At 38.5% G+C, this 12,377-nt stretch overlaps 1 protein-coding gene across 6 annotated transcripts in view; it reads right to left on the bottom strand.

The window, feature by feature from the left end:
* Positions 1 to 2,971: 2,971 nt before the first annotated feature.
* Ubr2 (ubiquitin protein ligase E3 component n-recognin 2) overlaps positions 2,972 to 12,377 on the bottom strand; it is a 133,280-nt gene continuing 123,874 nt past the window's right edge. For all 6 annotated transcript variants that reach the window (XM_076858732.1, XM_076858731.1, XM_076858729.1 and 3 more), the window contains 5 exons: positions 11,979 to 12,035; positions 10,295 to 10,372; positions 9,052 to 9,222; positions 6,555 to 6,656; positions 2,972 to 5,338 (listed from right to left, as the gene is read on the bottom strand). In XM_076858732.1, coding sequence (XP_076714847.1) covers positions 5,197 to 5,338; positions 6,555 to 6,656; positions 9,052 to 9,222; positions 10,295 to 10,372; positions 11,979 to 12,035 — 550 coding nt within the window. In that variant the 3' untranslated portion in view covers positions 2,972 to 5,196. The remainder of the gene's footprint in view (positions 5,339 to 6,554; positions 6,657 to 9,051; positions 9,223 to 10,294; positions 10,373 to 11,978; positions 12,036 to 12,377) is intronic.

A 12,377-nucleotide genomic window follows, 5' to 3' on the forward strand; every position in this document is an offset into this window, starting at 1 on the left:
CAAGAGGTTATCAATCACTGTTACCAACATATCTTAGGTACCGTTTTGACTTAGTGATTTAAGCAAAAGTTCTAAACCTTGTGCTAGGGTGTAGCTCAGTGATATAGTGCCATCCTAGCATATGGTAGGCCTGGGCTCGATCCTTAGTACAGTTAAAAAAAAAAAAATTTTTTTTACCCCCATCTCTTTGCCTATAATATAGTTCCCCAAACAGGGAAATTCTGAGCCTCCAAGGGGACAAGTAATGGGGAGGATGTGAGCAACCCAAGAATCTGAAACAGTGTTGGGAGCATCAAGGGTCATGACCCCCTGAAAAGTCTCAACAGTTGGTTCAGAGCATATTTAAAAATTGAACAGGTTTCAATTAGTCAGGTATTTGCTAGAGAAACCTGGTCCATTCCTTTTGGTCACCTATCAGTGTCTATTAAGACTCAGGTACCAGGTTCTTTTTTTTTTTTGGGGGGGGGGGTACCAGAGATTGAACTCATGGGCACTCTGCCACTGTTTTACATCCCCAGCTTTATTTTGTATTTTATTTAGAGACAGGGTCTCACTGAGTTGCTTAGTGCCTCAACACTGCAGAGGTTGGCTTTGAACTTGCAATCCTCCTGCCTCAGCCTCCCCAGCTACTGGAATTCAGGTGTGTGCCACTGTGCCCAGCCCAGGTTCTTTCTTGTGTATAACTTCAGTCTTTCCTAGGGCTAGTGTAAATTCACTTCTCCCAAAGGACTCAGCCAATTTTTAAAGTTGTCAGCCTGGCTCTGGGGTGGAGTTGGAGGTGAAGACAGGGCTTTTGGATTTTTACTTTTTTTTTTTCTTTTGCAGTACTGGGTATGGAATTCGGGGATTCATGCATGCAAGGCAAATGCTCTAACATTGAACTATTATCCCCAGCCCAGGATTTTTACCTTTTTTTTTTTTTTTTTAATCTTGCCCTAAAGGCAGTTATTTATTTATTTATTTTTAAATATTTATTGTTTAGTTTTCGGCGAACACAACATCTTTGTATGTGGTGCTGAGGATCGAACCCAGGCCACATGCATGCCAGGCGAACGCGCTACTGCTTGAGCCACATCCCCAGCCCCGGATTTTTACTTTTTTTAAAAAAATTTTTTTTAGTTGAAGATGGACACAATACCTTTATTTTATTTATTTATTTTTATGTGGTGCTGAGGGCCAAACCCAGTGCTTCATGTGTGCTAGGCAAGCGCTCTACCACTGAGCCACAACCCCAGTCTAGACTTTTACTTTTAAATCACTGTTTAGGGAATTAGTAGGCAATGGGTTCTAATACCGAATATTTAGAAAGCCAGGTATCCTGGAATTTGTAGCCCCAGCTCAAGAACCCATAGCTTCTGCCAACAATGCTTCAAGCCCAGGGATGAGTCAACAGCAAATAAAATCCTGTGTGACCTCAATATAGTTAATAAGATTAGATTCTTGTTTGACACGCTCCCCTCCCCTCTTTATCTGGGTATCCATCAAGCTAGGCCAGCAAGTTTGCATCTTAGCTGAGGCAGTGAGGGACCAAGACAACTAGGGTCCCTCACCCACTACTGGGTAGAAAATCAGCCCTGGAGGACAACATGCCTCATTTGTGGAATACTGTCTTAGTCCAAGAAGACAGAGGATGCCCATCTTGGTTCTCAGTGGACAGAGTTTTGGCTAAAAGGGAGGAAACATCAATCCTTAATTCTTGGTGGCATTTTATCCTGTCCTCCAAAACAGAAGATGAGGTATGGATGGCCAAGTTAAAGAGATCCGAGAATAGCATGCTCAAGGACACTGTCAAGTGGGGGATTATGATAGAAGGGACAACTCCTAGATATTTTCTCAAGGGGAATGAGAATTCAGTCAACACAAAAACCCACATATAAATGTAGTAGTAATCAGTGAATAATCACCAGAAGCACCAAATATTCACTACCTGGCAACGGTACAAACATTTGTACAACCAAATAGTACTCAGCAATCAAAATAAAAGGAACATGGGTGTCTCTTTGTGAGAGAAACAGACTCAATAAGCTACATACAATAATTCCATTTGTATCTCATCTGACAAAAGGCACAGAGGGACAGATTATTAGTGGGAGCCAGAATCGGAACATAAAGAAAAGCTGGCTACAAAAGGGCACCAGGGAATTTTTTTGGGTGATGGAACAGTTCTATTTCTTAATTGTTTGTAAGATACCTTCAATAAGCTTTGCTTGGAACAACAAGAGTAGGGACAGAGCAAGATGTGTACCCGAGGGGGCTTGAGGAGTCCTGGAACTAAAAACTACACTGGGCAGGGAGTAGCTGAGGCAGCTTTACCAACCAGGAGGCAGGGAAGGTTTTAGTTTCACACTTTTCTGTTAAGAGGATTCTGAAAATCACAGCAGAACCCCTCATATCTAAGGGCTCTCCTATGATTAAAAAATATCACTTCCTGGGGCTGGGGTTGTGACTCAGTGGCAGAGCACTCACCTAGCATGCGTGAAGCCCTGGGTTTGATTCTCACCACCACATAAAGATAAATAAATAAAAGTATTGTGACCATCTACAGCTAAAAAATATTTAGAAAGACACTTCCTTTCTATATATGTTTCAGAAGCATAAAGTGTCTGGCAAGTGTGTAAGGATAAGAAGCTGGAGACCACCAGATATGGATGAGCAAGAGTTGAAACCTGGGACAGGTCTCAAAGTGCCTTGTTGTCCTAGTAATTTGGGGACTGAAATGGGTCCAGAAAAGTCACAAACTATCATTGACAATGAAAATAAAATTTAATTGGCTGAAATAATGATTTAAGCTTTCTCTGGGAAGGTCAGAATGACTTGGCTAGAAGCCATAGTTGACACTAATAATATAAGCCTCTTAAATTTCAAGCTAATACAGAAGTCCCACTTCCGCAGCAAGTTGATATAGGAAGCACTGCTGTGACATTTAAATGTGTGAAATAAAATCAAAAAGAAGATGTAGGTCAATCCAAAGTAACGTCAACACCTAAAGCATTTATTTGGTTATCTTTAAACTTTTTACATATGATACATCTCAAATTTTACAAGTTGTTCACAGATATTAAAGTTATACCCAATTTATTAAACAGATATGATTCCCTGATATGGAAAGCATGTTATATTAACATTTCTACAATAAACATAAAACATGCGAAACAAATCATAAAACTAAGTTGCTTGTTAAGTAGGGAAGATAGGGAAGACAACTAACTTAACATCAGAAAATAAAAGGTTGTGCACGCTGCAAATTCATGTAAATTCATCTTCTTCCAGACTCTTTGATTTTCTCAGAGAATAAAATCCAGGGACACAAATTCTGCTAACTCCAGGCTTCTATGAAGTCAGGCCTGAAAAGCTGGAGCACTGTTATGATTTGGTGAAAATGTTTATAATCCACTTAAAGGGAGAAACCTGGTCTTATAATTTAAAGTCCAAGTACGGTAAACACATGGGGGAAAAAAAAAAGGAAGCTAAACTTAAAAGCGAAAGAAACTATATGTGTCAAAGACCAAAAAAAACCTAAATTATGCCATTTACAGCACAAACAATCAGATTGTATAAATCAAAGAAAGGCCAGGAAATGGAGGAGAGAGATGGATTCTAATTTGGATTTTCTTCCCGCTGAATCTTTGCTTACTGTGTGGGCCAACTGCAAGCAAAAGAATTTTAAGGCCATCCTTTCAAAAGGAAGTGGTTCCTTCACAAACAACTTTGGAGAGAGATGTGGCTTCTGCATTTTCTCTTACTTTAGTCTCAGGTCTGGATTTCTGACCTTCCTCCTGGGAATTCTGTGGAGCGTGCACAGATGAGTGGAATGGAACTTGCTGATGAGTAACAGGGTTACTTGCATTGGTTATAAAATTGAAGAGCCTCTTGTCATTCATTTGCTCCTTAGCCCCACCCTAGAGAGGCAAGATCTATTCCTCCACTAAATCCATGTCACTTTTAGTATGTATCCAAGCTCTCAGCACACTTGTATCAAATGTGAGTAACTGTGTGGTATGTAAGAGTTCTAGCTGGATGCAGTGTTGCCTGCCTGTAATACCAACAATTCAGGAGACTGAGGCAGCAGGATAACAAGTTTAAGACCAGCCTCAGCAATTGAGTGAGGCCCTAAGAAACTTAGCAAGACTCTGTCTTAAAATAAAAAAGGCTGGGGATGTGGCTCAGTGGTAAAGTTCCTCTGGGCTCAATCCCCAGTACCCCCCCCCCAAAAAAAAAAGAGTTCTAAGCCATTTTACTGAGCAGCTGTCATTCTAGGAAGGCACCTCTTAGTAAGAATGGTACTTAAAAGGAATAAAAAGCCTGGGTGCATCCCAGGAATGTACTAAGTAAGCCACTAGGTAAGCAGCAAATCAGCTATTCCAGAGAATGCTGGACAGGGTGGGGAACTCAAAACACTGAGTATTTTTTTCTTTCTTTTTTTTGCTAGTGTATGATTCTAGATGCATATATTCTCTCCATTTAGCCTTAAAAAGAATAGATAAAATTACTGTCTGACAAATTAGATTCTTTCAGTTTTCAAAAAGCCCTTTTAGTGAGTTTTACTCTCAAAGCTAAAAATAGGAAAAACAAACAAAAACCCTCAACCTCTGATATCCGTGAAAAATCAGCCAGCACACTAGGAAACCACTCCTCTCTGTGTGCTCCTTCAGCATGCATGTTCCTCAACCTTCTCTCAGTCCACAGTGAGGAGGGAATCCTGCCTTTGAAATCAACTATGTTGCTCTTAGAGGTAGGGTCCAGTCAGCAGAGGGCAACACCAACCCAGTCCCAGTCCTGAGTCACTTAGAGGAGCCAGGAAGTATGACCTGGATGGGCACCGACTGCCTCTGCCGAATAAGCACCAGCCCCAGAGTTCACCAGATTCCACATGCGAAATGGTTCAGGCCACTGGCAATAGCTGATGCGGTCAGACTCCCACAGAGGCTGAGCTCCAGTCCGGGAAGGGAAGCTCTTCATTGGCTGTTAAAACCCAAGGCAGGGCATTTGAGGGGCAGACACAGTGCAAGAAAATCTGCTGATGGAAGATGATTTTCATCAGTCCCTGGAGTTGGAAAACTACAAAGATAAAACTGGGCAGGAAGGCTTAAATAAAGAATTTATTTCAAAATTCAGCTGAACTTATTTCCTATTCTCTTTCTTGAAAAGCCAAGTGGGTTACAAAACTCCAAGTTCATGTTTTTGGCAATGAAGTGATTATAAATGTTGCCAGTCAATGCCAACCAGTGTCTGATTTGCTTCCTGTGCATGTCCGATCTCCTCTGTGATACTGTGTTGGTGCCAGAGCTTCTGAATCTTCTGAAATCGCTCTTTGCACAAATGTAAAGGATTTCCCCGTCTAGAAGGAAGACACGTGTCACTCAGGATGCATTCTGTTTATTCACCCAATACAACCTAATCCTTCCTGGTTTGGGAAAGGTACAAGTTATTGGTTTTCGATCCTTGGTCAAATTTCTGTCTGGAAGGTAACTTTGACTGTTAACAAACACATTTACTCTGAAGGTTTGCTAATAGCAGCTGATGAGGGGTGAGGCTGGGACACAGGTCTGGGTTGAGAGGCTAAAATACTCACTGTCCATTTTGTGGGTAAATGTAAAAAGGGAAATAGGGCAGAGAAGGGTGGGAAAGGAGAATTATAGTGGTAAAAATGTTCCCCAGAGTGCTCTCTTTCATTCACAATCTCATTATAGTAGCCGAATGTGAATACCTGCCAGGTCTAATTTAATGCCTGCCATTAAATTACAGGCTTTGGTGGCTTCAACCTCGGCCCAGGGCCTCAAGGCAGGTCCTAGGTGCCCATCCTCTTCAAAGAAGTGGGAGGAAGTGTCATTAGTAGCATATAGTCAAACCCTGCACCAAGCACCTGGGCAAGCTCTTCTAATTACCTTGCTTGTGTTTCCAGGCCTTTAACTTTGCCTACTCAAGCCTGAATGGTAATACCTGGGCTAAAATTTTTACCTTCTTTGGTCCAAAAAGATAATCTAAAAGAAGTTCTTTAATAGTGTTTGGTGAACAACTAGCGTTTTGCTAAAATGCTATATGATATACTAGAAGCCACCAGAATAGAGTGATAAGCCTAACATGATGTTATATCTTTTTCTGTATGTTCTAATATTTGTTCCTCAGATTCTTATGTAATAAGACAAGCACATGTCTTAGCAATTAAACTCTGTTCTTATATCACCCGGAGATCCCTTGGTCTCCCCTACACACAGCTCAACAAATCAGAACAGGCCATCCCTGTAGTGCTCTGCTGCTGTAGATGCTAGTGGTAATTCAAATGGTGCTTTGGAATGATAGATGGAATCCAATTACACTATGTTTTCTTCTGTTCCTTTATCTATCCTGATGTTTCTCATGGCATTTTCAAGGCTGGAAGAACAATAAACCAGGCAGCCAGGATGCCCTCTACTTAGAAAAGAGTTTACAGATGACATAAACATCTCTTCCAGAATCCAACCCTGGGGTCTGCAAGCTGACTTCATGGTGCTTGCCGTGTACTGAAGGCCCTGAGGCCCAGAGTTGCTACCCAGCCCCCCAGGACAGGCCCTTACCTGAGTCCCTGGTCTGTCTCCCCATAGTCATCCAGGTAAGGAGGAGAATAAAAACAGCCTTTGGTTTTGCCAGCTAAAAATAGCACCTGACATTCCCGTACTCTGTAGAGAAATCATTCATATGTTACACATTTATGTTACTAACCAAGGTGTGGATTCAGTTCCAAATGAAACGAGGTCTTTTAAAAAAATAAATAAATCCAGTTTTAGAAGAAATAGCATCTACAGCAAAGATATATCACACCCCCATCTACCTGAGTTTTTTTAAAAATTATTTTTTATTTATTTTTCTTTTTAGATATATAATAGTAGAGTATATTCTGACATATTATACAACATGTAGTATAACATTACAATTAGGATCCCATTCTTGTGGTTGTAAATGATGTGGAGTTACACTGGTTGTGTATTTATATATGTACATAGGAAAGTTATATGCCTGAGTTTTTAATAAGGCTACAAAGACTGTACTATAATCAACAATGATTGTATTGCAAATCCACATAAAGACACTGAGGCATAGGAAACGAGGGATCAAATAACACAATTTTAAAACTTGTTAAATGTGAGAAGATAGTAAACTTTTAAACATAAAATGGGTATTGTTTTTTGTTTGTTTTTTGGTACTGGGGATTGAACTCAGGGGCACTCAACCACTGAGCCACATCCTCAGATCACTCTATTTTGTATTTTATTTAGAGACAGGGTCTCAGTAAGTTGCTTAGCGCCTTGCTGAGGTTGGCTTTGAACTCTTGATGTCTCAGCCTCCTGAGCGGCTGGGATTAAAGGTGTGTGCCACTGCACCTGGCCTTTAACCATTATTATGAGGAAATTATTCATTTAAAGAACTGGGTGCAAACATTGATGCAAGGCAACACACTTTGTACTACTTTCACAAGGGAAAATATTACTTACACATTTCTCCCACTGGCTGTTTAAAAATTGGTCTCCTTATCCCTTGGAAAGATTTGTCTTACGGCTTATTTTGCTTTCTTTTTTTCTTTTTCTTTGTTGTTGTTAATAATTCAGCTCAATTCAACAAACATTTATTGAAATCTGCTGCGTATAAGAAATTGTGAGGGCCCTAAGAAGATACTAAGATGATTTATTTATTTATTTATTTTAATATTTATTTATTTATTTTTTAGTTATCGGCAGACACAACATCTTTGTTGGTATGTGGTGCTGAGGATCGAACCCGGGCCGCACGCATGCCAGACGAGCGCGCTACCACTTGAGCCACATCCCCAGCCCTACTAAGATGATTTAGATATGGATAAAACCTAATGCCCAGAGGAGCTAAGACTCACGACTCTTTTCTGATTCAAACCATGCAATGGCTTCCATCTCTTTCAGAGATGTCACTAGGACATATCAAGCTGTGATTATATTTCTGTGCACAAATCTCCAGTGATACCAGTTTCCCTGTCTTGAACATGGCAGGAGTGTTCCCACTCAGCACTGTCAACTAGCTATTCCCTGACTAGGTATTCCTCCCTTTTATGTCTTTACTCAAAAGTCACAGTCTTAGAGAGCTGTCCTTGTTCTAGTAGCTAAACTTCAACTTCCCAGCAGGCATTTCATATGCTCCTCTCTGTTATATTTTTTCTTCATAACATATCAACTATCTATAAATTCTTTATCTTCTCTCATTAGAAAATGAGATCCATAAGGGAAAAAAAAATCTTTTTGGTGGGGTGCTGAGGGTCAAACCTAGGATTGTGTGTATGCTAAGCACATGCTCTACCACTGAACTACACCCCTGCCCCCAAGGTAGATACATCTGTCTGCTTTGCTGACTGCTACAATTTTTGTTTTTTAGTTATAGGTGGACACAATATCTTTATTTTAATTTTATGTGGTACTGAGAATCAAACCCATTGCCTTACGCAGCTAGGCGAGTGCTCTACCTCTGAGCCACTGCTCTAGCCCCTGACTGCTGTATTTTTCAAGTCCACTATATAGTAGTTACTAAGTATTTGTTGTATGCTGTTGAATGAACAGAACTTCATATACCAGTTTATGATGCATGAGCAGAGGTAAAATCAAAAAGTTATGAGGACATAACAGAAGAAATAGTTCTGACTGGATTTGGGCAGAAAAACAGAAACAGTTGGAAGTTTGAAGCATGAAGAGAGAAGCATGAAGAAGGCAGAACAAAACTGTTATCTGGAGTGAGGGTGGAAGAGGGGAATAGTAAGAGAAATATTAACAGAGTTGGCAGGAACCAAATATGAGACATGAGAGATCTTTATGTTCCTCAAACAATAAGACAACAGCGGTCTTGAAATTCTCTGCAATGTTCTAATTTGTTTTTTTTGTTTTGTTTTGTTTAGTGCTGGGGAATGAACCCACGACTTCACAAATGATAGATTATCAATTACTCTACCACAAGGTCACATCCCCAGTCCTGCAATGTCGTAATTTCTTGTGCCAATACCTCAAAAAGCACATAAGAGGCAGACCCAAAGCTATAACGCCCCCTGCATGTCCTTACCTCAGGAAGATGCCTGCACCAGAGCCACAGGAGTAGGTATGAGCTGTGCAGGCTCCTACATCCTCCCCTTCTAGCTCAGTCTGGCAGCAGTAGCTCTGGGAGCACAGCAGAGTTCCACATACAAGGCACAGAGTTGGGGCTCTGCTTTTATCACCACCTGATTTGGGGCACCTCCACAGGGGGAAAAAAAAAAAGTCATTGGTCTGAAAAAGAGTGATAAAAGAGTTGATAGTAAAAAAAACCACCCTGGAAAAATGTTTTAATAATATCAAGTGGAGCGCCAAAGATGCATCCTGTAACCCAGGTCAAATTATCCCTAGACTAGGGAATGGGGACATCATATGTATATATACACAAAAGTCATGTATGAGAAACACTCAAGGAATCAAAAATCGGAGAAAGGATAAATAAAATCATCAACAGGAGAAAATTGTAAATTAATTGTGCTATTGTCAAGTAATGAAATACTACAGAGAAAAGCAATGACTTTAAGTTCTATGCCACGTGGATAAATCTTAGAAACAATGCCTAGTGATAAATTATGTGGAGTATGTACAGTACAATGCCATTTTAAATTTTTTTTAAAAAATATTTTTTTTAGTTGTAGTTGGACACTATACCTTTATTTTATTTTTATGTGGTGCTGAGGATCAAACCCAGTGCCCTGCACGTACTAGGAAAGTACTCGACCGCTGAGCCACAATCTCAGCCACTTTAAAGTTTAAAAAAAATTTTTTAGTTGTTGATGGTTATTTATTTATTTAGTCATTCATTTATTTATGGTGCTGAGATTCAAACCAAGTGCCTTATAAATGTTAGGCAAGCATTCTACCACTAAGCCACAACCCCAGCCCCAGTACAATGCCATTTTAATAAAGCTTGAAACATGTTTAATTTTTTTATATTATTGTATTCTTCAAGTTGCTTATATGTCCAATATTTCATAATATATTAAGAATTATGAGGGCTCTTATTACTTTGGAGTGCAATTATTACTTTGGAGTGCAATTATTTGATAATCTTTTGTGAATCAAACTTGCCCCCTACCATCCCATATCCTATATCTTATTCTGAAATATGGTAGAGAATGGTGCTTTTATAAATTAGGTAATATAAAGTATTTCTGACGTTATGATTTTCTTACCCAAACAAAACAAAGACCAACCAATCCCTCAAATTCTTTTTAGAACGGTAAATTTTTCCAGTAATAGGGAATGCTTTATGTTCTAGTACCAAAACTTACGAGAAATTGGATGCTTGATTAATGAGGCTGCTGTAATCCTCTGGAAGGTCTATTAATTTGTTAGATTCTCTTGGATAGCTAAAGTAAACACACAAATTTTAAAAATCAATTAATAAAAGGTCACATTATAATGACAATATAACTCTTAACTTAATTAAAACAAATAAAGGAAGACTGAATCTGAGTAATCACATGTCATCATAGTGGTATAGGCCAGAGTAAGAAACCAAAGATGTATTCATGACACAGTGTCTTAGGGTTCACATTTTTTTACTTGTAGTGCTTAGAATAGCAGCAATGGTACTTAGTATCTGTACCACTTAAGCAAAAAGGTAGCTGTAGAAAGGAGGATGGGGCAGATGAAGATATTCATTCTCAGCTTCTACCTAAACAATACAGTAATGGACAGCCCAATCACCAAACTTAGGATACTGAATGCAGGAAGGGAATCCTTATTAATGGTGATGTTAAGCTGAAATGAGTGGAACACAGGAAACAACAGAAGAACAAACACGTTTTCTTTAGAGATACCAAGCTATGTTGATTCTGTGTTCAAGTTTATTCTAAAAAAATTCAGATCCAAATCCAACCGGTATTTGAGGGTCCACTCCCAGTATGAGAAGCTTCCATGTGCACACATACATGTCCGCCCAGCATGGTGTAACTGTTCACTACTTTATCTACTTCAAAGACAAGGAGTGAACTTCAACTGAAGAGAAATTACTTTATAGACAGTAGTTCTTAATCAGACCAGAATCATCTGGTGGAGTTCTAGGGAAATAAATATGTTAGAGCTCCAATTTGAGAGAAATTAAATTTGATATATAGTTATTTCAGTATTTTTTAAAAAGTTCCAAGGATATTCTGATATCTATACCTCAAGCCTATATATTCAGAGTTTCTTGACTATCAGTTTGAACCATAAGAAATTGATAATATTAAACCATTTCTGACTTATAAAATGTTGAATTTCATATGGCTTGACTAGAAATTTTCATATGGTATTATCATTTTTGGATGTGTAGACACAAATGAATAGAAGTAATAATCTACTCCTCTATTTTTATGGATGATGTATTAAGCAGAACAAAGGAAATATTAATAGATGAAGCACAGCTGGCATAAGTGCAGAAGCAAACTTTACTACAAAATCAAACAGAATTAATGCAAAAAGGAATGAATTAAAGACAAAAATAAAAATGGCCATGATTTGACTTATTGAAGGTAGATGCCAAGCATGTGGATGGAGCCTCATTATACTATTCTTTTTATTTCATTTGATAGATAAATATTTATTTAAAGTTAAAATGTCCCAAATCTTTTTTTTCCTCATTATACTATTCTTTATACTTTGAGATAGTTTAAAATTTTCCACAATAAAAGATACACACACACAAAAAAACAGCTAAGAAGAACCTAAAAGAGGACCTACATTTTAAAGTGAATATTCCAAAATAATAATTCTGCTATCTTCTTTTTCATCTAGAATAATAAGTATATTTATGTTCTTATTTCTGCATTTAATAAACTCTCATCATTAGATTTAGAAGGAAGTATGAATGCAGGATACTCTACTTCTTAGAATCACTAAGGTTATGGGAAATCAGTTTTGAAAAATATAATACACCCTGCATGTCTTCCCTACCATCCACCCCAGTCAAGTCTTTGGTCATCTTTAACTTACCTTATTGCATCTCTTTCACTTGCTAGATATCTTTTAACTTCACTGTTATGACACCAACTTTAATGTAAATAGGGAAAAACAAAACAAAACAAAAAAATTTAAAGGGTTACAACTAGAATTTTCCCTCTTTCATAGCCAATAAAAGGAAAATTATCTTTACATAATATATTTAGTTCATCAAAATAAGCCTAGAATAAGAAATATTCCACACTTACATAATTATATTATAATGGATTCTACTGTCATGTATAATAAAAAGAATCAATAGAAAAACTGCAATAAGGACTGGGGTTGTAGCTCAGTGGTAGAATGCCTGCCTCACACACATGAGGCACTGGGTTCAATCCTCAGCACCACATAAAAATAAATATAAATAGGGGCTGGGGATGTGGCTCAAGC

This window comes from Callospermophilus lateralis, chromosome 6 (assembly GCF_048772815.1).
Source record: "Callospermophilus lateralis isolate mCalLat2 chromosome 6, mCalLat2.hap1, whole genome shotgun sequence".
Taxonomy (NCBI): Eukaryota; Metazoa; Chordata; class Mammalia; order Rodentia; family Sciuridae; genus Callospermophilus; species Callospermophilus lateralis.